Source organism: Phyllobates terribilis, unplaced genomic scaffold (assembly GCF_046119375.1).
Source record: "Phyllobates terribilis strain yellow unplaced genomic scaffold, ASM4611937v1 Scaffold_5__5_contigs__length_657084704, whole genome shotgun sequence".
NCBI classification, from domain to species: domain Eukaryota; kingdom Metazoa; phylum Chordata; class Amphibia; order Anura; family Dendrobatidae; genus Phyllobates; species Phyllobates terribilis.
The window spans coordinates 288,740,461-288,768,152 of NW_027362765.1; the positions used below are offsets into that span (position 1 = coordinate 288,740,461).

General features: G+C 44.1%; 1 protein-coding gene across 4 annotated transcripts in view; it reads right to left on the bottom strand.

Moving 5' to 3' along the window:
- Positions 1 to 262: 262 nt before the first annotated feature.
- LOC141272987 (uncharacterized) overlaps positions 263 to 27,692 on the bottom strand; it is a 28,119-nt gene continuing 689 nt past the window's right edge. Inside the window, exons 1-9 of one of the 4 annotated variants that reach the window (XM_073684250.1) lie at positions 25,179 to 25,277; positions 21,174 to 21,258; positions 16,700 to 16,770; positions 16,507 to 16,624; positions 16,320 to 16,417; positions 6,845 to 6,956; positions 6,673 to 6,770; positions 4,549 to 4,642; positions 265 to 2,775 (exon numbers count right to left, since the gene is read on the bottom strand). In XM_073684250.1, the coding sequence (XP_073540351.1) occupies positions 1,037 to 2,775; positions 4,549 to 4,642; positions 6,673 to 6,770; positions 6,845 to 6,956; positions 16,320 to 16,417; positions 16,507 to 16,624; positions 16,700 to 16,770; positions 21,174 to 21,183 (2,340 nt within the window). In that variant the 5' untranslated portion in view covers positions 21,184 to 21,258; positions 25,179 to 25,277 and the 3' untranslated portion in view covers positions 265 to 1,036. Of the gene's footprint in view, positions 2,776 to 4,548; positions 4,643 to 6,672; positions 6,771 to 6,844; positions 6,957 to 16,319; positions 16,418 to 16,506; positions 16,625 to 16,699; positions 16,771 to 21,173; positions 21,259 to 25,178; positions 25,278 to 27,692 lie in introns of those variants that run through there. The other 3 variants (XM_073684251.1, XM_073684249.1, XM_073684252.1) reach the window with 3 other exon arrangements.

Sequence of the window (27,692 nt, forward strand, 5' to 3'; positions counted from 1 at the left end):
TATCTCAGCAACTCCAAACACCACGATCCGCTCTGTAAGTCTGAATGAAAAGCTTTCACCGACACCTCCCAAACAGACCTGCAGGAATATGAAGGAGTCTCACTAAAGAAGCATTGATTGCAGCTGGGCGAGGCTGGACCTCAGCTAGCCCAGAGAGAGAGAGAATTAACTCCTTCACTGCCGAAAAAACACAAAGCACCAACAAGTCAGCTGCGAGAAGTCAGGCTGTGTACTCGTGACGATCTTCGTGGCAACACACCCGTGACACCGTCTGATCGGGGAGGAATGAAGTCTCGTGAAAGCATAAGGTTGGAGTCAGCCGAGACAAGCTGTGGAGAATGTCAATAACAACCGTGAAGCCAGAAAGTCCTATGAAAGCTATGCCTGGCTAAATCGGACAGAGATAATTTGAATATGTGAGTGAGGCCAATAAAAGTATTTTTTGTGAAAATATTAATAACCCTGTGGCTAGAAACAATTATGGAGGTGGGTTAGGTGGCCTGGGACTTCACAGGCTCCCTGTAAGCACATTTGAACTAGAACCAAGTTAGGAAGCTAAATGATATAAGCAGGGCTGTGGAGTCGGTAAGCCAAACCCTTAGATCAGGAATAGGACAGACATTTATAGGACATTTCATAACTTTCCCAAATTCTTATGAAAAAATATTCCCCAAAAACTGCATTGAACTACTGTACCCAATTTATTATATATTTTAGGAGTCGGAGTTGGTCCATTTTATACCGATTCCAACTCCGACTCCACCAAAATGGGCTCCGACTCCACAGCCCTGGATATAACATAGAAATTGGTAGGACTGTGGAAAGGTTATAAATCAATATTATGGCCCCCCTCCAAACTTATGGTTATATTTACATAAGGTAAATTTGTTGCAGACATTTCTGCAGCTTTCCTGTTAATTGGAATGGGGCTTCCAGATATCAATGTGCTTTCCACTAAAACACCCTATTTAGATTAATCAGACTGATTTTTTAGTCACAGAAATTTCTGCATCAAATCTTCCAGTTTTAACAGTTTCTACCTTTTATGAGTCTTCAAATGCCTAACAAGTTTGGACTTGACAGAAAAGGATCTCCCACAATCTGAACATAAGAATGGCTTCTCCCCTGTGTGAATTTTTTGATGCCTTACTAAACCTGATCTCTGAGCAAAACTTTTCCCACATTCAGAACACTGAAACAGCTTCTCCCCTGTGTGACTTCTTTGGTGTCTCACAAGACCTGATTTCTTGACAAAACATTTGCCACATTCTGAGCATGAATACGGCTTCTCCCCTGTATGAATTCTCTGATGCTGTAGAAGTACAGATTTGTGGGCAAAACTTTTTCCGCATTCTGAACATGTAAATGGTCTCTCTCCCGTATGAACTTTCTGATGTTCAACAAGAACAGATTTTCGGGTATAACTTTTTCCACATTCCAAACATGAAAATGGCTTCTTCTCTCTGTGGATTCTGTAGTGTTTCACAAAATCAGCTTTTTTTGTAAAACTAATCCCACATTGCAAACAGGAAAATTGCCTTTCTTCTGTATGTAATCTCCGATGTTTACTAAGATTCGACTGCTTGGTAAAACTTTTCCCACATACTGAACATGAATATGGTCTCTCTCCTGTGTGATTTCTCTGATGTATAACAAGACTTAGCTTGCTGGTAAAGCTTTTCTCACACTCTGTACATGAAAATGGCTTCTCTCCCGTATGAATTCTTTGATGTTGAACAAGTCTCGATTTGTACGCGAAACATTTCCCACATTCCAAACATGAAAAAGGCTTATTTCCTGTGTGAATTCTCCGATGGTCAGTGAGATAAGATTTGTGGGCAAAACATTTCCCACATTCAGAACATAAAAAAGGCCTCTCGCCCGTGTGAATTCTCAGATGGTCATCAAGATTTGATTTGTTGTGAAAACATTTCCCACATTCTGAACAGGAATATGAACGTGCTCTGTGAATTCTCTCGTGCTGAGCAAGAGTAGATTTTGTAATAAAACCTTTCTTGCATTCAGGGCATGAAAACGGCCTCTCTCCTGTGTGAAGTTTTTGATGTTTCAAAAGACCAGATTTTTCGATAAAAGATTTCCCACATTCTAAACATGGAAATTTCTTCTCTCCTGTGTGGATTCTGAGATGTCTCACAAGATTTGAATTCTTTGCAAAACATTTCCCACATTCCAAGCATAAAAACGGCTTCTCCCCTGTGTGTATTTTATGATGTTCGATAAGACATGATTTGTAGGCAAAACTTTTCCCACATTCTAAACATGAAAATGGTCTTGATCCTGTGTGAATTTTCCAATGTTCATCAAGACTTGATTTTTTCACAAAACATTTTCCACACTCTGAACAAAAAAACTGTCTCTCCATGCTGTGAATCTGATGAGGATATGATTTTAACCTTTTATGTTCGGAGTGATATTGCTTCTCTCCTCTATGGATTTTCTGATGTGCGAGCAGAAACACCCTGTGCTTAAAACATTTTCCACATCTGGAGCATATAAATGATTGTCTTTTAGGATCTTTCCCAAATTTTGACCTTGTCAATTTTTCACCAAGACGACTTCTGTTCCCTCTGCCACAACATATTGATGTCTCAAATACTTCTTTGTAATTACAGAGATCAGGTACTAGAGCTCTGTTTTCAAGTCTACCAAGTATAGTTTTGATGTTGTTTTGCCCTGGAGAATCCCATATGATTTTTTTTTCTTTATAGACTGGATATAACATTTTTCCCTTAGAGTTCTTCCGGTGGCCAAATACTGAAAATAAAAAAGGATATTTTTAGTATTTTAGCAATTAAATATAAAATAGCAATATATTGCTGGGCTGCTCTAATTAACCACCTTCATCACCAGTCTAGGGTAACCCTTATAATTTTAAAAGAGAGTGGGCAGACACAGACTGGTTATTTTTTTCTTCAAGTTATTGTCAAATTCGTGTAAAAGGGTTCCCAATGCCCCTTCTGTTCTGTCAAAAGTCAGGCCCGAACTTCCGGGTTGTGGAATCTCGGCATGCAGAGTGGGAGGAAAAAACCCATTGCGGCCCCTCTTGCAGTAAAAGTGCAAGATTTTGCTCTTTAAACTTCCCAACACTGCTGCATCATTTACCAAGTGATTACCGAATAGTACCCGCTCTAAGGAAGTTACTGTTCGGTAACCGCTTACTAAATGAGCAGCTGGGTTAAGATAAAGAGTAAAATCTCACGATAACAAGTGAGATCTTGCACTTTCACTGCAAAAAGGGGCCGCAGAATTTTGTGGGACCCCGCTCATCATGTTGGGATCCAACAACCAGGACGTTTGTATCACGGGTTTGCCGCAAAAGAGAGGAGCCGGAAGACCGCAGCGTCTGATTCCTCCTACTCGTGCACTCATTAGAAGCATTTAAAATTTTTTTTAAATGGTGCAGGTTTCTTTTAGCTGTGCAGGGATTAATCTGTTTAGCTGTGAGCTCCATGAAGCTTATCTGCCTTGACCCTCTCAGCTGTTCACTGTTAGCCGCTCCCCCCCGCTCTTATATTATATATACTGGACTCTGGCAAGCAGTCATTGCCAGAGCTAGCTTCATTGCTGCATGGTTAGGAGTTTGGTGGTTTGTTGTTTGAGAAGGTGCTTGGTGGATTTAGCTAGGAATGTTGCGTGGTTTTGGTTGTGTGTTAATCCCCACCTTCTCCTGCTTTGGGTTTTCCCCCATCCTCCACTCCCCGGTGTTACCTCTGTTGTTTGTATGCGTATATTTGTGTAATTGTTATTTTCCTTTATCTCTGTTTGTATTACCTTGGTAGTCTGGTTGGTGTACTGCCATACACTACTACTCCACTATTCCCTGGGTGGGGGGAGGGAACATACTGATGTCGGATTCAGGAGCTCAGACAAGGCATGTGGCCCCGGCATCTTCACCTTCAGAAGTAATCCGGGGAACAGGGCCATCTAGGGCGCCCCAAGCGTTAAGGACAGGGAAGGAGCCCCTGGTCCTGGGATACCTGACAACAGAGTCATGACAATTTGGGACTGATTTTTGCTAGAAAGTTGAACCATTTTTGGGAGACATTATTGACTCTACTGCACACGCTTGACAACAACCAGCCTGAGGTAGGCCCATTCTTTTATTACATAAAAAGGGTAGCCCCAGCTTGGTGATAGGTACTCTAAGTTGCTCAGTTTTGTAAGACTCAAACAAAAGAGTTTGACATTCAACACCTAAACCCAATAATTATATTACACACATCTATTATCGCAAGAACTGCTTTCATGTTCTTTGGTGTAACAGGTAGAATCCAGTATTTTCTTATTGTAACCAATAATGAAAACTGCCCCAAAATTTTAATCAACTACCGTAATTCTTATCTCAATTCAGTTAAAAAAGGTGCCTTGAAGTATATCTTATATTCCACACATGCATTTTTAGGATCTGCAAGATATCCATTAACCAGATCAGTTAACTGAATGGTGCTTTACAAATGCTCCCCCACACATTAGTTTGACTGAATGTAGAATGTGTTTATCTTTCTCTATTATGGAGTCAACTCTCACCTGTAGTGATACGATCTGGGGATCTGGATCTCTGATTAATGGTCACAAGTAGCTCATCATCCTCTTCCTCCTTTATCTCCTCCTTGATACAAATCTGAAAAGTGTAATTTATTTCAGAATATGAGAGATTTCAATTTCTCTATGGCATAAGGCTTAGAACATTTTAGTCCAGGACTAAGATATTCATGACCTATCCTTATCACTTCAATTAGAGCTGAGCTCCAGTACCCAAGAATGGCTACTACACAGTGTACAAAGCTGATGTGTTCCAGCTCAGCTAACGGAATACTTCAGACGGGCCACAGCACATGGTAAAGGCTGATCAGTTGGGGTACCCGAATCCAACTGATTTAACCCCTTCACAACCTTTGACGTTCATATACGTCAAAAGCCGTGTCTCTGCCTTTGATGCAGGTTCCACCAGCAGCTCTTAAACTGTTAAATGTCACTGTCAATCTCTGACAGTGGTATTTAACACACGTCAGTAGGGAGGCAAACCGGTAACGTGTTTGCAGGGCACTGAAGCGTTGCCATGATAGTCGAAAGTCTGCTGAAGACCTCCGTGCTTGTCATTACGATTCTCCTGTGAAAGCCAACGTTTAGCTGGCATTCATAGGAGATTGTGATTTCAGCTATACATAGCAGAGTTGAAGCCCTGCTATGTATAAGGGTGCTTTCATATTGGGTTCTGTGTCCCCGTCAGGGCATATGTCCCAAATTCCCCACAAAACAGGCTCCGGACGTATGCTCTGGTGGGGGGCCATAGACTGCAGTGATGATGGCAGAGCGAACGTGCGCTCTGCCGTGCACTTTTTTCGGGAGTGTACCCCCATAGGAGGCGGACACTCAGACACAGCAGCCTACGTCTGAGTGTCCGCCTCCTGTGGGCGTACACTCCCGAAAAAAGTGCACGGCAGAGCTCATGCTCACTCTGCCGTCACCATTGCAGTCTATGGTCCTGTCAGAGCATACGTCCAGACCCCGTTTTGCGGAGAATTTCAGACATATGCCCTGACGGGGACACAGGACTTTGAAAATCGAGACAAAAACAATTTTTTTTTTACAAACTTCAAAAAATGTTTCCATTACTTAAATAAAAAAACAAAACTATACATGTTACTGGTACTGACCTGGAGAATCATATTGCCAGTTTTACCATATAGTGAACATCGTAAATAAAACCAAAAAAAACAATTGTGGAATTGCACTTTATATTATACATGGTAAAAACTGATTAACTTGGTTCTAGTCGGTTAGTGTAGCCTGCTGGGGAGGAATTAACTTTTTTTCTGCCTAGTGTCAGCCTCCTAGTGGCCGCAGCATACAAACATGGTTTCCTGTATCCTCCAATGAAGCGAAAGAGAAATTTATTTTTTTTACAAATTTCTGAATTTGTTTTACTATTTAAATAATAGAAAAAAGCTATGCATGTTTGGTATCTCAGTACTCGTACAGACCAGATAATCATATTGCCTGAACAGTTTTACTATACAGTGAACATGGTAAATGCAAAAAAAAACAAAAACAAAAAACAATTGTGGAATTGCACTTTTTTTGCAATGTCAAAGCACTTGGAATTTTTTCCCTGCTTTGCAGTGCATTACATGATAAAATGAATGATGTTATTCAAAAGTACAGCTTGTCCCGCAAAAAACAAGGAGTCATACAGCTATGTGGATGATAAAATAAAAAAGTTATGGCTCTTGGAAGAAAGTGAGGAAAAAAAAACACTGAAAATTGCCCGGGAGTGAAAATGTTAATGGCCTATTCTAAGGACAGATCATCAATATCTTAGTCCTGGATAACCCTTTTAATGATTGGATTTTGCTGTATAGAATTGGTGCAAATCGAATCGTAGCGCCCGGTCCAGCGCCATGCTGCCATGATGACGTAGCTCCGGGCTGTTTTATCAAAAGAAAAGCAGCGGATGCTGTCAGGCAGGAGGCATTTCTTGTCTCCTGTCCAGCAACGATAGATTACTGACATGGTCAATGGACTTGGTCCTGCCAACCGATTCACAACAACTATAATGATAAGGTCAGCCAGTTGAGTGTGTGGACAATCTCTGTGAAACAGAACCTACACTGGTATACTGGTGTATGATACCACCTAAGATTTCAATACCTGATGATCCTGTGGCACACTCACATTTTCTTCTATACAATTCTGGTAATACAGAGGACTTGGACATCTATCTGGTGGATTACTGTTACTGTATAAATCTGCAGAAAAGACATATTTCTGAATACACATGTGATGATCAAATAATGCTCTGTAGTTAGGGGTTATCTCTCACCCTGGCCAATATTAACAGGAATGTCCTCCTCCTTACACTGTTGCTCACTCCTGACATTTGTCTCATCATCCTCCGCAGTCACCTCAGTTTTAATATCAATCAGGTCTTCACCCTGATTCCACATGTGGATAAAATAACAAATCAAGAAGAACAAATGTTGGAAATTGTAAATATGAACCATAACCAAAAATGAGATGCCAGCAGTAAGGGGTTTTCCCACAAACGAAAGTTAATTTTAATCAATAGATCTTGGAATAATAATAACTTTCACAACTGAATGTGTTTAAATAAAATGTTCCTGTGCTGAGATAATCTTATAAATGTTCCCCTGTGCAGTGGCGTATAAAGAAATCATGGGGCCCCAGAGCAGAAGCTCTAATTGCCCCCCCTCCCCCCGAATAAATAAATAAATATTTGTCTGTGTCACAGAAGAGCAGATCTCAGAACTTTCCAGCCTTTACATAGTAATTTTCCTCCTGCTAAAGTCCTAGATCCCTCTTTCATTTCCCCATAAAGTATGTCAACAAAAGTGCCCCCCAAACACAGTATGATACCCCCATGGTGCATTCCTCCACATTAGCCTCCACATGCACAGTATAATGACCCTACAGTACCCCACTTCAACTCCCAAGGCAAAGTATGGTGACACCAACACAGTATGATCCCCCAACTGTGACCCCCACAGAGCCCTCCACACACTATAATGGGCTTACATACAGTATAATAGCCTGCACTAGCCCTCCAAACAGTATAATGGCCCCCCACACAGCCCTCAAAATATTATAATGGCCCCACATAGCCTTCCATATAGTATAATAAGCCACTAATAATCCTCCATATAGTATAATGCGCCCCCATAATCCTCCATATAGTATAATGCACCCCCCATAATCCTCCATATAGTATAATGAACTTCGCATGGTCCTCCATAGAATATAATTTACTCCCCACAGTCCTCCATACAGTATATTACACACCCCATATGGTAAAATGCAGCCCCCATATAGTATAATGCACCCCACAGTCCTGCAGTATTATGGGCACCACGTACTCACTGATTTTTAAAATACAGTATATTTTAAATAAGCCGACCCGAGTATAAGCCGAGGTCCCTAATTTTACTACAAAAAAACTGGAAAAACATATTGACTCGAGTGTAAGCCTAGGGTGGGAAATGCAGCAGCTAATAGTAAATTTCCCAATGCTGGTACGTAAGGCACACCTCATCCCCCAATCCTGGTATGTGTGGCCTCTTCAATCCCCCAATCCTGGTATGTGTGGCCTCCTCAATCCCCCAATCCTAGTATGTGTGGCCTCCTCAATCCCCCAATCCTGGTATGTGTGGCCTCCTCAATCCCCCAATCCTGGTATGTGTGGCCTCCTCAATCCCCCAATCCTGGTATGTGTGGCCTCCTCAATCCCCCAATACTGGTATGTGTGGCCTCCCCAATCACCTAATCCTGATATGTGTGGCCTCCTCAGTCACCTAATCCTGGTATGTGTGGTCTCCCCAATCCCCCAATCCTGGCATGTGTGGCCTCCCCAATCCCCCAATCCTGGCATGTGTGACCACCTCAATCCCCCAATCCTGGTATGTGTGGCTTCCTCAATCCCCCAATCCTGGTATGTGTGGCTTCCTCAATCCCCCAATCCTGGTATGCGTGGCCTCCTCAATCCCCCAGTCCTGGTATGCGTGGCCTCCTCAATCCCCCAATCCTGGTATGCGTGGCCTCCTCAATCCCCCAATCCTGCTATGCGTGGCCCCCTCAATCCCCCAATCCTGGTATATGTGGTCCCCTCAATCCCCCAATCTTGGTATGTGTGCCCCCCCCAAATCCCCAATCCTGGTATATATGGCCCCCTCATCCCCCAATCACTGCACACACAAAAAAAATAAACACTAATACTCACCTTCCTTCCTCACCTCTCCTCAAGCGCTGCGTCCTGTCTGCTGCAGCTCAGCAGCTCTAAGTACTGGATAATGCACCTTCTGATGTCTAAGGTGTGTAGGTCTTGTTCCCCCGTTTTTAGGATTTGGGCAAAAGGAAGGGAGGGTGACCTCCTGCGATCTATGGAAGTGTGATCCCACCTTAGGAAGATATGCTGGGTCAGTCCTAAGAGTCACCCTGTCCTCTAGAATTTGCATAAAGGAGGGCCCTGCTGATAAGGCTTGTATGTCGCTAACTCTACATGCCGATGTGAGGGCTACTAAGAGTGACGTTTTAAGAGATAGGACTTTTAGACATGCATCCGCTAAAGGCTCAAAGGGATGTTTGGTTAGGGCTGAAAGAACTAAATTTAAGTCCCAAGGAGTATTCCGGGAGGGGATGGGCCTAGACCTGTGTGATGCCTTGATGAACCTAGAAATCCACCTATTTCTGGCCAGGTCGCAGTTGTATAGGGCTCTTAGTGCCGCAACATGAACCTTTAGAGTGCTTGTGGCCAGACCCCGCTCCAACCCCTTTTGAAGGAACTCTAAGATGGAAGCAATGGGGTCCTCCCCATGTACCTTCGAACCCGCAAATGAGAGGAATTTTTTCCAGGTTTTACCGTAAAGTCTGGTGGTTACGGGTTTCCTACTCTGTAGTAGAGTGGAGATTAAATTCGGGGAAAACCCTCTATCCCTTAAGAGCGCCCTCTCAAAATCCAGGCTGTCAAGTGTAGATTTGCTACCTGAGGGTGGAGAACCGGTCCCTGGCAAAGGAGATCCGGAATTTCCGGAAGAACCCAGGGGTCGGAGGTGGACATTATCCTCAGCCAGGAAAACCAGGGCCTCTTTGGCCAGAAGGGGGCTATCAGAATTATGCTTGCCTTGTCTTACCCGTCTTTCATCAGAACCGCCGGAATCAGAGAGATCGGAGGAAAGGCATAGGCTAGCTGGTGGTTCCATGGGATTGAGAAAGCATCTAATGCTGCTGGGTTCCCCTTGGGGTTGATTGAGCAGAATATGTCCACTTTTTTGTTCTGCCAGTTGGCGAATAGGTCTATGGAAGGGTTCCCCCATAATTTCGTGAGTTGGTTGAACACCAACTGATTCAGCTCCGATTAGCCCTGTCTCAGCTGGGTCCTGCTCAGAAAGTCTGCTGTGATATTTTCTGTCCCTTTTATGTGGAGTGCAGACAGGGACTCCAAATTGTTCTCTGCTAACTGGAGGATGGATTTTGAAACCTGTAGTAGAGAATGGGACCGGGTCCCCCCCTGGCGATTTAAGTATGCCACTACTACCCTGTTCAATACAAAAGAATCTCTGCACTGCTGCCAAATGGTGCTCAAGTAGGGGCCGAACCCGTTGCTATGTAAAAATAACCTTGGCACTCAAAATATTGGGTTGGGTGGTCTCCCCTATATATATATCATACCGCACGGGCATTTGATCAGGTATACTACGAATGAACTCTCGCAGGTGAAGTAGCCCTTGATGTAAAATTTCTTTCCCGTGTAGGGGTGGTGGATAGTACTACCTTTCAGGACTTTGCTACATTGTCTGCATTGAAGGCATGGGAATGTTCCCATTTTTGGATTCTGAAGGAACCGTTGAACGGGTCCTTGTTTTGTGCTACCAATGTCTGCTCGAACTAGAGAATCTCTGAGGTTGCGAGCACGTTTGAAGCAGGGCATGGAAGGTTTTTGGAAACTGGTGATGGATGGATATTCCTTCAGAATCCAAAAATTCGTAGTATACCTGATCAAATGCAAGTGCGGTATAATATATATAGGGGAGACCACCCAACCCATAAGGGACAGAATCTCAAAACACAAGTCCACAATTCGGTGTAAGAATCTACTGCTCCCCATCCCCCACCACTTCATCAATAGTGGACACAACATATCTCAGCTAAGGTTCCAGAACAGATTCAACAACCGCGACGTGGAGGTGACCGTATCCGCCTCCTCAAACAGAGGGAGGCATATTGGATCCACAAACTAGAGTCTCTTTCCCCCAAAGGACTCAACCGCGAATATGATCTCCTTTCTTTTACTTGACAAGGGTCTAACCATAAACTAGGTAGTCATTTTGTCTAATCACTCCCTAGTTTACAAATGGTCTCTTATCTGTACATTGAGGTGTATTTACAGATATTTTACAGATATTGTCACACACGTACATGTATGAATAAGCATAGGCACATTCCATTATTCCTCAGAGGGAAACACCATTATGGTGACATTTCAGAAAAGGTACTTGTTGTTTACTGTCTCTGCTTATATTACAAGAGTATCATATTGCAGCACTTCTATTGAACTGCTATTACTGTTGTGCTATGCATAAATCATTTAATGATGCTGTTTTCCATTATCTCTGTTACAGATGCTCCATCACCTTGGTCCCTTCCTCAACCATCTCTCCTCACCACTAAGTTGTCTGTCCTAGCGATACCCTTTTCCAGCAAAGCGCCCCATCGCCTTCTATAGCGCTTACAACTCCTTCCTGGTTGCTGGAACGCAAGCACACCAACCGTGGAACGCAAACGTCGCGGAGATATGCCACTTCTGGTGACGCCATCCGGCGACTTCCTGTCTCGCGCTCCCAGCCACCACACAGCATCTGCGCGCATAGCAATCGCCCCATATATATAAAAGGAACTCTCCACACACATATGGCCACTACAACAAGCGGTGGATACCGCGTTATGGATCCTGCCAGGTCTCAGACATCTTAAGGTAACGTCCTCAGCTACTACCAGTTTGTTTAAGATGCTCCAGAGATGCCATAGAGTATGCTCATATGTCCCCTTACCCATAGGTGGTCCTTACCATTGCCTGCTTAACTGATGGTACATCAGTACTCCTAGTTACATTTCAACATCGGTAGGTGTACTCGGCCTTTACCTATTTGAGCACAGATAGCCATCCGCTTATCTGCCCAAACCCCCCTTTTGTTTCCTCTCCCTTTCCCAGTCACAATCCTCATGTATTACCCCGGTCAAGTTTTCCCTCCCTTTGTATCCATGCAATTGGAATTGTAATTGTACTTGTTATCAACTGTTATATTTATGTACTCACATTGTTCTACATCTTGCAGTTAACTGATGAAGGTCATTACGATCGAAACGTTTTATACTTACTTTTGGACTGCAATAAAATTTTCACTGCTTTGAAAAATATTTTGAGTGCCAAGGTTATTTTTACATACACTACTACCCTGTTGTCTGAAAAAACTCTTACATGGTGTCCCCGTAGGGTGTTTAGGAATTTTGAGAGAGCGAATTTTACTGCCAGAAGTTCCTTCATGTTGGAAGATACCCCTTCCAAATCCTCTGACCAGATCCCCTGAGCTATTTGGTCGTTTAGGTGAGCCCCCCACCTCCTGGGGCTTGCATCTGTAGTTAGGACTTGCGACACTGAGATTGCTCATGGAACGCCTCTGGTTAAACGGTCTACCTCCGTCCACCATGTTAGGGAAAGCAAGGTTTTTGATGACAAAATTAGCCGACCTTCTAAACGCCCTTTCAGTGACTTTTCTGCCCTCAAGATTTCCCATTGCAAGTCCCTGGTATGCAACTGAGCCCAACGGACCCCCGGGATACAAGCAGTCATGGAACCTAGAAGGGACATTGCTCCCTGCAGAGTCATAAAGGGATGGTCTTTCACACGAGATATCCGGGCTATAATATTCTGGATTTTCCCTGCTGGGAGACGGCATTCCTGATTGCTCGAATCTAATAAGATGCCTAGATACTCTTGTACTTGATCCGGCTCCAACCTGGACTTTTTTAGGTTCAGAAGCCAGCCTAAAATTCGTCAAGGAATCCATGACCCTTGCTAGATGGTCCTTGCAATGGTTGAAAGAGTTGCCTATTATTAGCAGATCGTCCAGGTACGGGGTGATGAGGATGTTTTGCTCTCTCAGATGGGCCATTACCTCTGCCACTATTTTTGTGAAAACCCTTGGGGCTATCGCTAGACCGAAGGGGAGGGCCATATATTGGTAGTGTTTGACTGTTCCTTTTAGCAATATTGATCATGAATTTCTGGTAGTCTCTGTGTATAGGGACGTGATAATAGGCGTCCTTGAGATCCAGGACAGCCATAAAACAGTCTGGGAACAACAATTTCACTGACGATTTTATTGACTCCATCTTGAAGATTTGCACCCTTAGAAAAGTGTTCAATTTTTTTTAGGTTTACAATTGTCCTGAATGTCTCGTCTGTTTTTTTTCCTGAGGAACAGAGGGGAGTAGAATCCTTCGCCTTCCTCCTGTGCAGGGACTTCTTGAATGACTGCTTTCCCTATTAGGCCTAGAATTTCTTGTTCTAGTGCTAGTTGTTCTAACCCTGATGACCTCATGGGGGTTATAACGAAGTTCGGGCGGGGAATGGAGCCCGGTTTTTATCAGGTCTAAAATCCAAGAGCTGTTCGATATTTTTTCCCAGGCTGGGAGGAAATGAAGAAGTCTCCCCCCCACCTGGGGCTGACCCTCATGGGGCGGGTTTCCTGTTGTCGCTGGGGGGCCTGTTAAACATAAGCCCTTTGGCATTTTTCTTCCTATCTTCCCACGTATCCTGGTCTTTGGGGGGTTTTTTACGCATACATTTTCTGCCCCAAAAGGACTTCCTGTATGAAGTACCGGAGAGGACCGGGAAGCGTTTCTTGTTGTCCCCAGCCTTTTCAAGGATATCATCCAGAGTAGATCCGAGTAGTAACGCACCCTCGCACGGAATGGAACACAGCCTAGATTTTGTTTGGTGGTCACCCGGCAGAATTTAAGCCAGAGGGCCCGCCTGGCCGAGTTAGAGATGCTCGCAGCCCTGGCTGCCAGCCTGACGGAATTGGCTGATGCGTCAGCCAAAAAAGCTGCTGCACCCTTCATTACTGGGATGGGGCCTAGTATGTTATCCCTTAACGTTTTGTTCTTAAGTTGCGCCTCTAGCTAATCAAACCAGACCATTAAAGATCTGGCTGTAAATATGGCTGCCACTGCGGGTTTTAACCCTCCCCCTGAGGCCTCCCAGGCTGCTTTTAGGAAGGTGTCCGCTTTTTTGTCCATTGGGTCCTTTAGCACTCCCATGTCTTCAAACGGCAGGGAAAATTTTTTAGAGGCTTTAGCTATTGCTACGTTTAACTTTGGCGCCATTCCCCAGAAGGAGCATACCGGGTCCTCAAAGGGGTATTTTCTCTTAGGTGACAACAAGCCCTTCCTTTCCGGCTTTTTCCATTCCCTCTTAATCAGGGAGTGGACTTTATCATTGAGAGGGAAAGATCTTCTTTTCTTATGTATTTCTTGGGGCGAAGATCTACCAACCCCATAGTGGACCTAACTGCCTTAATTAAATTATCTATACCCTCTATAGGGAAACAGCTACGACTCTCACCCTCAGAAGATAATGAGGACGAAGATAAGCAGGACGAATCTGAGTCTACCACCTCCCCGTCCAAACTGTTAGATCCTGATACAGGGTAATAGGTTCCTGTTTTTTTCTCGTTTCTTCCCCCCCTTCTGCAGGGACTTGAAGGTATCCTCAACCTGGGATTTAATCCGGGATCTGAGCTCTGAGGCGAACTTAGGGGTCTCTTCGCAAATTGTTTATTCAATACACGAGTTGCATAGCCTTTTTTGCCATGTGGTGGGCAGATCCTCTGCGCAAAGCACGCAGGTCCTGTGTTTGGACTTGCCCGTACTCTTCCTTCCCTGATGAGAGAAGAAAAGAGAGAGGGGGGTCCCAAGTTACAAGTGAGCTTTCCCGAAGATCACTTACTGTCCCGTTGTAAGAGGGAATACCGGATTTGAAGAGGAACCCGCTCCAGTAGATGGGCCTTTCCTCGAGGTTGACGCCACGCTGGAGTCCTTGCCGCGTTGCGAAGACCTGCCGGACTGCCCGCTTCGACTGTCACTTTGGCTGTGCTGGCGTGAAGGGTCACTGGGGGGGTCCTTTCACACGCTTTCCATGTTGCGGAGGTGGTGGTGAGTGGGGGTGCAGGGACTGCACCTCCTGTAGCTCCTGCTCCCTACAGCATGGGGGACGCCCCCCCTCCCCACAGGGGAGTCCATCCCTCCCCCAACGCTTCCTCTTGCTGGGCATAACGTGCTCCAGGTTCCCACGCCGCTTCCAGAGGGCACGTGGCACTTCCGGTGCGCGCGCCCAGAACGCCGACACCCAGTGGTGCACTGCGGCTCGCGTCAGAGGGGAGGCGCCCAGCGAGCGCGCGCGCCCAGTCACGCCGACTACCCAGACACACAGGGAGGCGTTCGGGCTTCCGCAATGGGCCCCGGAAGCCCAGGCATACTCACCGACCTGGGCCCCGACACCACTGGAGAACACAGCGGCTCCGGTCTTCTCCTGCGCTGCGTCTCCCTGCCACACTGGAGGCCCAGTGGCGCTACAGGGCACCGCACCAGCCGAGGCAGGGAAACCCCGCTGCCTGAACCGGTCTGGCTGGGCCTGGTAAGTCAATATTCTTCTTTCTCATTCTTTTCTTTCTTTCTTTCCTTCTTCTTTCATTCTTTCTGTAGGTCCCCGTCAAGGACGAGGTGTGTCACGAGGTGTGTCTGGTAAACTCCTTAAAAATGTTAAAATTTGTGTTACTAACCTGGGGGTCTTCTCTGTGCTCTGTAAACAACTGATGCAGGAGAGAGATGCCGCCCTTTTTATCTGTAGGTTTCCTGTCCTTAAGGGCGGATCCCCTCTCTGCGTGGTGCCGTCATGGGGGAAGGAGAAAAATAATACTTTTTTGTACATGGTGTCAATCCAACCAAAATAGAGTCCAGATCTACACCAAAGGAGTCACAAAAATCGTAAAAGTCAAATGAGTCTTTGTGAGTAGCAGGAGGACCCAGCAGAAGATGGTCTATGACCATATACTAAGCTTTTCTCCTGATTGTTAGTGTGGTGAGAGAACAGTGCCTTCCTCAAGTGTGAATTGAGACTTTTACATATCCCCAATATAAGTGCTATCTAGAAACTCCAGTTATATCTTTCTAGATTTGCTTTAAATCTTGCACATCTTCTTTGGTATTCCTCTTGAGCTGCGATAAGGTGACTTGTCATCTGACAATCCTTACAAAGACTGATTGTCAGGGAGGGTGAGTGAACTGTGGCTTTTCCAAGTGTAAATTGAGACTTTTACATAACCCTGATGAAAGAGCTGTTCAGAAATTCTTAAAGGGGTTGTCCGGTCTTAAACTACAAGTCTGCAGTCACGATATGTGACTGCAGACTTGGAAATCTTCATATCATGTGCACTGTGCGTTGTAAGGATTATACGATGCAGGGAGCAAACTCTTCGCCACATTCCAACTAGACGGTTTCCGGTCTCGCTCAATACACTTGCATTGAGCGAGGCAGCGCCCATCTAGTCAAAATGTGTCAGAGAGTATACAGATCGCATACCCGCTCCCAGCATCTGACAGTCCTCCCAAAACCTGCCTATTTCCTCTTCTCTTACTAAGGAGTACAGAAATTATGTGGGAAAGATAAAAAAAATTCTAGGTAATATGAAGTAGTTTTAATTTATTAATTTCTCAATTTTGCCTACCTGTAGATCCTTGGGGACACTGTAATTCTCTACTGAAAAGTCTAAGGAATTTCCAGGACTGGGATATCTTTCTGAAAGGTTTTTCATATTGGATCCATCTATGGAAAACACAAATGCACAAGCTGAAGACATGGCTTACACAGGATGATCATATTATGGGCATTAAGGGAACCTTCAGTGCTACTACCTCCTTTATCATTAATGAAAGTCTCCTCCTCCTTACATTCCAGATCAGCCCTCATATAAATCTGATCTTCTTCTTCTTCATCTATAACTTCAACTTTAATGTCAAGCAAATCTTCAGCCTAAAAAGGAGTAAAAATATAGCATCAAAATAATTGTGGCTTGCATAACTTGACTTTAACTGCTACAACATTTACCTGATTATCCTGCAGAATACTGTTATTTTCCTCTAGAGAATCCTGGGAGTAAAGGGGGCTAGAACTTCTCTCTGGTGGACAAAGCAGATAGTATAAGAAGGCAAAAAATATCTAAATTATTTACAAATGAGATAACGCAATCCTCACTCAATATATGCACAGAAAGTGTATCCACAAACGGCAGGACAATGTTAGGATAAAATAAGATATTTATGTATATCTTCACCAATACGTTAAAGACATCAAAGTGGAGAAAAAACTATGATAGGGACTCACGGGTTTCTGACCTTATGGTCCTTACGGACTGAATTGGGAAGCCTTCCTGATTCTGATGTTGATGTGCAATACAAAGTTATATTGTGGTACCGAGTTAGCCAGAAAAATCGATGTAAATACTTTTATGCCCAAAAATGACAAAAGTATTCTCGGAGTGATACCTTTATTGGCTAACCAGAAAATACAGTACAGACCAAAAGTTTGGACACACCTTCTCATTTAAAGATTTTTCTGTATTTTCATGACTATGAAAATTGTACATTCACACTGAAGGCATCAAAACTATGAATTAACACATGTGGAATTATATACTTAACAAAAAAGTGTGAAACAACTGAAAATATGTCTTATATTCTAGGTTCTCCAAAGTAGCCACCTTTTGCTTTGATGACTGCTATGCACACTCTTTGCATTCTCTTGATGAGCTTCAAGAGGTAGTCACCAGAAATGGTTTTCACTTCACAGGTGTGCCCTGTCAGGTTTAATAAGTGGGATTTCTTGCCTTATAAATGGGGTTGGGACCATCAGTTGTATTGTGCAGAAGTCTGGTGGATACACAGCTGATAGTCCTACTGAATAGACTGTTAGAATTTGTATTATGGCAAGAAAAAAGCAGCTAAGTAAAGAAAAACGAGTGGCCATCATTACTTTAAGAAATGAAGGTCAGTCAGTGCGAAAAATTGGACAAACTTTGAAAGTGTCCCCAAGTGCAGTTGCAAAAACCATCTAAGCGCTACAAAGAAACTGGCTCACATGAGGACCGCCCCAGGAAAGGAAGACCAAGAGTCACCTCTGCTTCTTGAGGATAAGTTTATCCGAGTCATCAGCCTCAGAAATCACAGGTTAGCAGCAGCTCAGATTAGAGACCAGGTCAATGCCACACAGAGTTCTAGCAGCAGACACATCTCTACAACAGCTGTTAAGAGGAGACTTTGTGCAGCAGGCCTTCATGGTAAAATAGCTGCTAGGAAACCACTGCTAAGGACAGGCAACAAGCAGAAGAGACTTGTTTGGGCTAAAGAACACAAGGAATGGACATTAGACTAGTGGAAATCTGTGCTTTGGTCTGATGAAGCATGGAGGAGGAGGTGTGATGGTGTGGGGGTGCTTTGCTGGTGACACTGTTGGGGATTTATTCAAAATTGAAGGCATACTGAACCAGCATGGCTACCATAGCATCTTGCAGCGGCATGCTATTCCATCCGGTTTGCGTTTAGTTGGACCATCATTTATTTTTCAACAGGACAATGACCCCAAACACACCTCCAGGCAGTGTAAGGGCTATTTGACCAAGAAGGAGAGTGATGGGGTGCTACGCCAAATGACCTGGCCTCCACAGTCACCAGACCTGAACCCAATCGAGATGGTTTGGGGTGAGCTGGACCGCAGAGTGAAGGCAAAAGGACCAACAAGTGCTAAGCATCTCTGGGAACTCCTTCAAGATTGTTGGAAGACCATTTCCGGTGACTACCTCTTGAAGCTCATCAAGAGAATGCCAAGAGTGTGCAAAGCAGTCATCAAAGCAAAATGTGGCTACTTTGAAGAACCTAGAATATAAGACATATTTTCAGTTGTTTCACACTTTTTTGTTAAGTATATAATTCCATATGTGTTAATTCATAGTTTTGATGCCTTCAGTGTGAATGTACAATTTTCATAGTCATGAAAATACAGAAAAATCTTTAAATGAGAAGGTGTGTCCAAACTTTTGGTCTGTACTGTATATATATATATAAGCTTTCGGAGCACAGAGTCTCCTTCTTCAGGCATTTTCATTTGTAATATTGTCTGAAGAAGGAGACTCTGTGCTCTAAAAGCTTGCATATATATATTTTTTTCTGTTTAGTCTGGTTTGTAAATTTAATGATAAATTTCCCTATATCACATGTGACAGGAAATAACGGGGTGTGTCTTTGTTTCAGTTTTTGGTATAAATGAAGCTGCACACACATTGTTTGCCTTATGGACTATGAGTAAGGACCGTAAGGTCAGAAACGCATCGGTTCCTGTCATGTTTTTTCTTCATATTGATTGTGCCTGCTTTTAACATTGTAACGCTGGTGTCCATGCAGGACCCCTCTCCCTCCTCCCGGCAGGGACGTCGACATACTGCCACAGCCTCTGTTCCGGTCCCTGCCGCGGCTTCCTGATCCCAGGGCCTGCGCACGTTGCACAGGTCTTCCATCAACACGCTTACGGCGTGTGAGCTCCCCACTTCTTAAAGAGGCAGGGCGCGCACTTCGGAAATGTCCCCAGCATATAACTGGAAAGAATCAGGTATTTAAGGTATCCTCAATTGTAGGGATGTGCCTGAGCAACATCAGTGTTTAGCTAGTCTTCAAGCTGCTAAGTGTGTTGTCAGGTTCCTGTTACCTTAGAACCTGAAACTGTTCCTAGTCCTGTCTGAACCTGAGTCCTGAACCCGTCCTGTCTGAACCAGCACCAGTGTCCGTCCTGTCTAGTGTTCCAGTATCCGCATTGTCGGAACCAGCACCAGTGTCCGTCCTGTCTAGTGTTCCAGTATCCGCATTGTCTGAACCAGCACCAGTGTCCGTCCTGTCTAGTGTTCCAGTATCCGCATTGTCTGAACCAGCACCAGTGTCCGTCCTGTCTAGTGTTCCAGTATCCGCATTGTCTGAACCAGCACCAGTGTCCGTCCTGTCTAGTGTTCCAGTATCCGCATTGTCTGAACCAGCACCAGTGTCCGTCCTGTCTAGTGTTCCAGAATCCGCATTGTCTGAACCAGCACCAGTGTCCGTCCTGTCTAGTGTTCCAGTATCCGCATTGTCTGAACCAGCACCAGTGTCCGTCCTGTCTAGTGTTCCAGAATCCGCATTGTCTGAACCAGCACCAGTGTCCGTCCTGTCTAGTGTTCCAGAATCCGCATTGTCTGAACCAGCACCAGTGTCCGTCCTGTCTAGTGTTCCAGTATGCGCATTGTCTGAACCAGCACCAGTGTCCGTCCTGTCTAGTGTTCCAGTATCCGCATTGTCTGAACCAGCACCAGTGTCCGTCCTGTCTAGTGTTCCAGAATCCGCATTGTCTGAACCAGCACCAGTGTCCGTCCTGTCTAGTGTTCCAGAATCCGCATTGTCTGAACCAGCACCAGTGTCCGTCCTGTCTAGTGTTCCAGAATCCGCATTGTCTGAACCAGCACCAGTGTCCGTCCTGTCTAGTGTTCCAGAATCCGCATTGTCTGAACCAGCACCAGTGTCCGTCCTGTCTAGTGTTCCAGTATAAGCATTGTCTGAACCAGCACCAGTGTCCGTCCTGTCTAGTGTTCCAGTATCCGCATTGTCTGAACCAGCATCAGTATTCTGTCTTGCCAGTGATTCCGAGTCTGTGATCCTGACCCTTGGGGTCAACTGCCGCAGTACCAGGAACTGCCCTGGAGTGGTACCTGACAACTACCTGCAGCTCAAGCCTAATTCCACCATCAGGGGCTCTAGTGAAAACAGGTTGCCGCTTAGCCTCGCCCCTCCAGAGTAAGCCCGGCCCGTGGCACAGTGGGTCCATGAACCACCAGTGTGACAGACATGTTGCTCAAGATGTAAATACATATTTTATCCATTCACAATGGATTACTAATGATGCTTGCTTTTAATGTGTTGCTGAAGATATAAATAAATACCTTATTTTATCCATTCACGATGAATTACTAATGAAGAGAAGTGCCCATGCACTAACTTTGGTGAGCTGAAGCACTATCCTGACTCTATAAAATACACGCACATAAAGTGGAAACTGTCTCTTCAAGCAATAAAATAAGCCATCAGTATAAGGCCTCATTCAGACGTCCGTGTTGCACGCACATGTTCTATCTCACGCATACAACACATACCCATTATAATCTATGGTGCTATTCACATCTCTGTGTTTTTTCGCAGACTGTGTGTCCGTGCAAAACTCACAGACATGTCCTTTGTTATCTGGCAGCATGGACAAGGAGGGCCGATAGAAGTCTATGAGCCTGTGAAAAACACGTACAGCACATGGATGACATTCATGTGCCATCTGTGTCTAACACTGCAAAGGATAGGAGAAGCTTTGTCACTTATTTATCCATATGTGAAAAATATTGATGAGACACGGATCAAAAACACTGATGACACCAGTACCATTTTTTTTGCGTACATGAAAAATACTGACATCTGAATGAGCTAATTTTATTACAAGTAGAAAGCAAATAAGCACCTACCCTCGGCCATGTTTGCTGGGACCCGTCACAGCACACACTACCACATGCGTTTCGCTGTTTTCATAACTTCATCAGGAAACCAATCCTGGGAATTCAGAGTAAAACATCTCTCTGGTGATTTTCATTTATTGGCTTTATCTGTCAACTAAGTACATTGTTTTTACATGTTGTTCAGAAGATAAGAGTATCGAAGTGACCCTTAGGGTATGTGCACACGATGCAGAAATGCTCAGGATTTTTTCCTGAGCGTTTCTGCATCTCTCTGGCAGGAAAAAACGCATGCGGATTGTACATGCGGTTTCCTGCCAGGGACATGCGGAAATGAAGCGGTCTTCACTTTCATTTCCGCATGCGGGTTCACAAGCGCTTCCCAAGCGATTTTAGCATCACTTGGAAAGTGCTTGTCAACTTTACACTATATAAATCCATGCAACCGGCATGGATTTATATAGTGTGTGATGTCAAAAAATAAAAAATAAATCTATACGTTACCATCTGATGGCCCCCGGTGTCCTGCTTCATCGGTCCCGGCTGCCGGCAGTGAAGACTGTAGGACCTTCCGACGTCAGCGTCACGTGACCCGTCACATGACTCTGACGTCAGCGAAGGTCCTTCATTCAACCGCGAAGTGCGCGGGAAGCCGGCAGGATGCAGCGCGGGCCGTCAGAAGGTGAGAATATATATTTTTTATTTTATTCTTTTTTTTTTAATGGTACCTGGGTCTGGATGAGAGTCCTCTCATCCACACCCGGGTACCATCCGCACATTAGACCGCATGAAAAGCGCATCAACATATACAGTGATGCGGATTCCATGCGGTCTAATGCAAGTCAATGGCGGCAAAAGAGCAGCGTTTCCGCAAAATTAATTTACATGCTGCGGATTTTTGACCGCAGCGTTTACGCTGCGGAAAAATCCGCATCATGGGCACAGCACATGCGGATTTCCATTGGGGAACATTGCTGCCCTTCTACCATGCGTTTTTCATGCGTTTCCGCGGCGTTTACGCAACTGCAAAAACGCCGCGGAAACGCATGAAAAACGCATCGTGTGAACTCAGCCTTAATGGGATTATCCACGAGTAGAAAAAAAAAAACTAAAAGGAAATGTCACTATAAATAAATTCCTAAATACTTTAATTGGCAAATCACACTCATTTTGTCTGTAATCACCGAATCTCCAGCTCTCAGCATCCGCAAAAGGTGACCAGCAGTGTGGGCAGCCTCTTGTCACCTCAGCACCCTGGTATCTCCAGCATTACATCAGAATTTTTCCCAGGGGCACATCTTTCCACATGTAAAGGTAGGTGTGAAGACCCGGGGTCTTCCGTGGGCGCTACGCTACTCAGACAACGCAGGGTGAGGGTAAAACAGCGTGGCAATACTTTATTGCCCCACAAAGAGGACAATAAACACACAGAACAGTCACAGAGAGAAGGTAGCGGCAAGCTTAGGAATCCTAGATTCCATCAAAGTACAAGGCCAAGAGACCCGAGGGTCCAACCCTGGCCTCTTAGAGAGGTTGCATGGGGCCAGATGACAAGTGGGTCCCTCTTGGCAACTCCAAATGTCTCCATGGGTCCGAGGCGACCGGTGGGTCCCTCCTAGCAACCCCAAAACAACATATCCATGGGGCCAGGTGACTTCTTCGTCCTCCTCTGGACTCCCCAAAATGTATCCATGTCTCTCTGATGGTTAATGGAGCAGATCTGAATCTTTCCAGTCAGGGCCGGTACCCTTAGGCTAGAATGTAGAATACAAATCCGTGTCTCTTACGATAATGTCATGCAATCCATCTACTTTCCTGAAGGAAGTCTCTCATTCCCCTTCTAAAGGTCTTTCTGATTCTCTGTCCCAAGACAGACTCTGCTTGATTCTGTCTCAAGACTCTCTCTGTCTCAGAAACACATGTCCCTTCTGCTACTCTGGGCTCAGCCCCCTGAATGGCAGAACTGCTCTCACCCTCCTCCCCCAAAGCTTAGTCTGACATGTGATATACAGTACAGACCAAAAGTTTGGACACACCTTCTCATTTAAAGATTTTCCTGCATTTTCATGACTATGAAAATTGTACATTCACACTGAAGGCATCAAAACTATGAATTAACACATGTGGAATTATATACTTAACAAAAAAGTGTGAAACAACTGAAAATATGTCGTATATTCTAGGTTCTTCAAAGTAGCCACCTTTTGCTTTGATGACTGCTTTGCACACTCTTGGCATTCTCTTGATGAGCTTCAAGAGGTATTCACCGGAAATGGCTTTCACTTCACAGGTGTGCCCTGTCAGGTTTAATAAGTGGGATTTCTTGCCTTATAAATAGGGTTGGGACGATCAGTTATGTTGTGCATAAGTCTGGAGGAAACACAGCTGATAATCCTACTGAATAGACCGTTAGCTGCTTTTTTCTTGCCATAATACAAATTCTAAGTAAAGAAAAACGAGTGGTCATCATTACTTTAAGAAATGAAGGTCAGCCAGTGTGAAAAATTGGGAAAACTTTGAAAGTGTCCCCAAGTGAAGTTGCAAAAACCATCAAGCGCTACAAAGAAACTGGCTCACATGAGGACCGCCCCAGGAAAGGAAGACCAAGAGTCACCCCTGCTTCTGAGGATAAGTTTATCCGAGTCACCAGCCTCAGAAATCGCAGGTTAACAGCAGCTCAGATTAGAGACCAGGTCAATGCCACACAGAGTTCTAGCAGCAGACACATCTCTTCAACAACTGTTAAGAGACTTTGTGCAGCAGGCCTACATGGTAAAATAGCTTCTAGGAAACCACTGCTAAGGACAGGCAACAAGCAGAAGAGACTTGTTTGGGCTAAAGAACACAAGGAATAGACATTAGACCAGTGGAAATCTGCTTTGGTCTGATGAGTCCAAATTTGAGATCTCTGGTTCCAACCACAGTGTCTTTGGGCGACGCAGAAAAGGTGAACGGATGGACTCTACATGCCTGGTTCCCACCGTGAAGCATGGAAGAGGAAGTGTGATGGTGTGGGGGTGCTTTACTGGTGACACTGTTGGGGATTTATTCAAAATTGAAGGCATACTGAACCAGCATGGGTACCACAGCATCTTGCAGCGGCATGCGATTCCATCCGGTTTGCGTTTAGTTGGACCATCATTTATTTTTCAACAGGACAATGACCCCAAACACACCTCCAGGCTGTGTAAGGGCTATTTGACCAAGAAGGAGAGTGATGGGGTGCTACGCCAGATGACCTGGCCTCCACAGTCACCAGACCAGAACCCAATTGAGATGGTTTGGGGTGAGCTGGACAGCAGAGTGAAGGCAAAAGGGCCAACAAGTGCTAAGCATCTCTGGGAACTCCTTCAAGATTGTTGGAAGACCATTTCCGATGACTATCTCTTGAAGCTCATCAAGAGAATGCCAAGTGTGCGCAAAGCAGTCATCAAAACAAAAGGTGGCTACCTTGAAGAACCTAGAATATAAGACATATTTTCAGTTGTTTCACACTTTTTTGTTAAGTATATAATTCCACATGTGTTAATTCATAGTCTTGATGCCTTCAGTGTGAATGTACAATTTTCATAGTCATGAAAATACAAAAAAATCTTTAAATGAGAAGGTGTGTCCAAACTTTTGGTCTGTACTGTACATGTCAGAGGTAAAGGTGCAGGGCTCACCTATGATTCTTTGTGATAATCTATTGACATACAGGGGCTCTTGTAAATACACATCACTGTTTCAGAATCAAAGAGCAGATTACATTCAAGGTTATACAAATAATAGTCTGTGTTAATCAACTAAAGAAGAACAGAGATTAAAGAGTCAACATAAAAATAAAGTAATGCTGCTCTTGCCATCAGAAAGTATGTCTGGCATAATTAAGATTTTACTCTATATCGTCACAGGAGGGGTTGGAGCTTCATATTGTACATGATGGTACCTGTCATATTAACAGGTTCTATGGTGAACAGAATCAAACTAGGGTCTCAAACCACAACTATTCATGCTGCTGTAGCTCTCTTCTCTTACTGTGCTGTGGTCTGTTAGCTGATTCTCTCCTCTATGTCACAATTCATACAAGAATACGGGTTTTCTGTTATGGGCTGGCATCCCAATGGTCACTGCAGTAAAAGAAAGGAAGTTGCAGCATGTATACTCCTAGCAGACTGCTCTAGCTGAGTAACTTCCCACTGAAAAAATAATGAATGGTTGGTAACTCTGCAGCTGTATAGGGACACTCTGCATGAAAATAACTCAGATTATAAGAAAGTTATTAACACCAGAGCTACAACCCGATGCATTTAATTCATATTTTGATGAAGTGACAGTTACACTTTAAAATCTTTTACTAGTGAGGGTCTGATGTTCCATTTTAACTTCTTACTGACCCCCTGATGAAGCTGCATAGCGAAACGTGCATCAATCCGTTTGAGTGGCTGGGGCAATTTGATTTTGTGGAGTGATATCTGCAGGTAAAATGATCCATTAACATTGTTTTTATCTAGAATGTAGTCATACTCAAGAATTTGATGGGTGGTTATTTATATATACAACTTTGTGTGGCACACTTAATTATCTGTAGGCAATAGTTCTGCAAATAATTATTCCTTTATACTACTGGCATTATATCACTACCTTCTGTTGAGTACCTGCATCATCATTATTGATTCATCTCTATAGTCACCTTCGGTACTTATGCTATTAGTTCATCTGTAAAGTCATCTTATGTATATTCTTATACTGAAGTGCACCAAATGAATTTGTTCATTCACTCATTTGGGGCTTTGCTTTCAGATTTAGGGCTCTGTATATATGGCTATATAAATGTTGATCACTTATGTCATCTAGCTATTATAGTCTTAAAGGGGTTGGCCACTACTTCTTTATTGATGGCCTATTATTAGGATAGGTCATAAATATCTAATTGGTGGGGGTGTTACCGGCGGTTGGCAGAAGTTTTCGGATGCTGCTAGAACACAGCGGCTCTGTCAAAACCCCCACGGATCAGATATTGATGGCCTATTCTATGGACAGGCCATCAATAAAAAAGTAGTCAGTCTTCTAAACTCCACACTAGATATTTACATCTAGGAGATGAAATGGGGCATTGTCTCCTTTGATTTGTGGTGGTACGCACAAAGGCACCAATTGATCAAGGAGTTTTCTAGAGAAAAGCTCCTTGAAATGTTGCAAAACATTTGCATCAATCAAAGTTGTGCAAAAATGTTGTGATTTTTGTCCCCAGCAGGCTGCAGCCAATGATCGACCACTATCAGCTGCAGCTCATCAATCCGTAAGAGCGGACGTCGGGATGCTAATTGGCTGCACCCGACACATCACACAAGTCACGTCACTCTCCGCAAACTGTGGTGCTGACATTGCTGGAATGGAGCTGCAGGAGGTGAATATCTTCTGTCTTTTTTTAACTGGAACCTGAATTGATTAAGCTGGGGTTGTCCACTAGTGGACCCTTTAACCCCACCAGGATTTTTTTTAAATACATTGTCTGGAAATGTAAATGATGTCTATAAAAATAACTCATCTCACAAAAAAAATAAATAAATTAAGAACACAAGCCCTAATATGGCTAAGTTGACTAAGAGAAACAAGTTATGGCTCTTGGAAAAGGAGGAAAAAACAAAAGTGGAAAATGAAAATTGTTCAAAGCCCCATTTAGCGTTTTTTTGTATTGCAGCCCTGGAGTGGTGCTTCTAATGTAAGGCCCCTGCCCTCGTACTTACCTGCCAACATCTTCACCTTCTATCAGCGGCGCTCCGGTCGGTCTCCAGCAGTTTGTGATCTGCCAGAACGCTCCAGCAAGAGCTGGAGGACACTTTTCAATGCAAGTCTATGAGAGCCTCTTTCTAGCTCTCATAAACATGCATTGAGACTTCCAGCCAGTCAGAAGCAGCGGTCACAAGATGGCGATGCGGGACAGGAGCGGCGCCAATAAAAGGTGAATGCGTCAGAGGGTAAGTATGAGGGTATGGTCAGGGACCTTAGATTTGAAGCACCACTCCAGACCTAAACAAAAACAAACAAACACTGGAATGGTGCTTTAAAACAGTAAATTTGTTGAAAGGTCCAATTTGTCTCGAAGGTGTTGTTCAGCCAATAATCAGCTTAAAAGGTGAAAAATGTAAGGTCATAACAGGCCGGAAACGCGTCGGATGCAGGGCAGTTGGGGATCAGTAATGAAGTATTTTTACTCCTGGAAGAGCCTTATAAAGCAGAGAACTATTAGGGTATGTGCACACATAAGGAGGTCAAAGACAAGTTTTTCAAGCACAAACCGCTTCATTAAACACTTTATGTGACTTTTTTTTTTATTGTTTTGCTAACGTTTTCTGAAGCGTTTGTTAACATTGTTCCTTCAGTGTTTTCTGTAAAGATTTGTTTACATTTTTCTATCATTTTTAGGCATTTTTTTAAACCCATTAAATAGTAAATGTCATTTTAATAGCATACATGATAATAAGACACTTTGTAATACATCTTATCAGAGAAATCTACTTTTTCTCCTCCAGGACTAATCTTTCACTC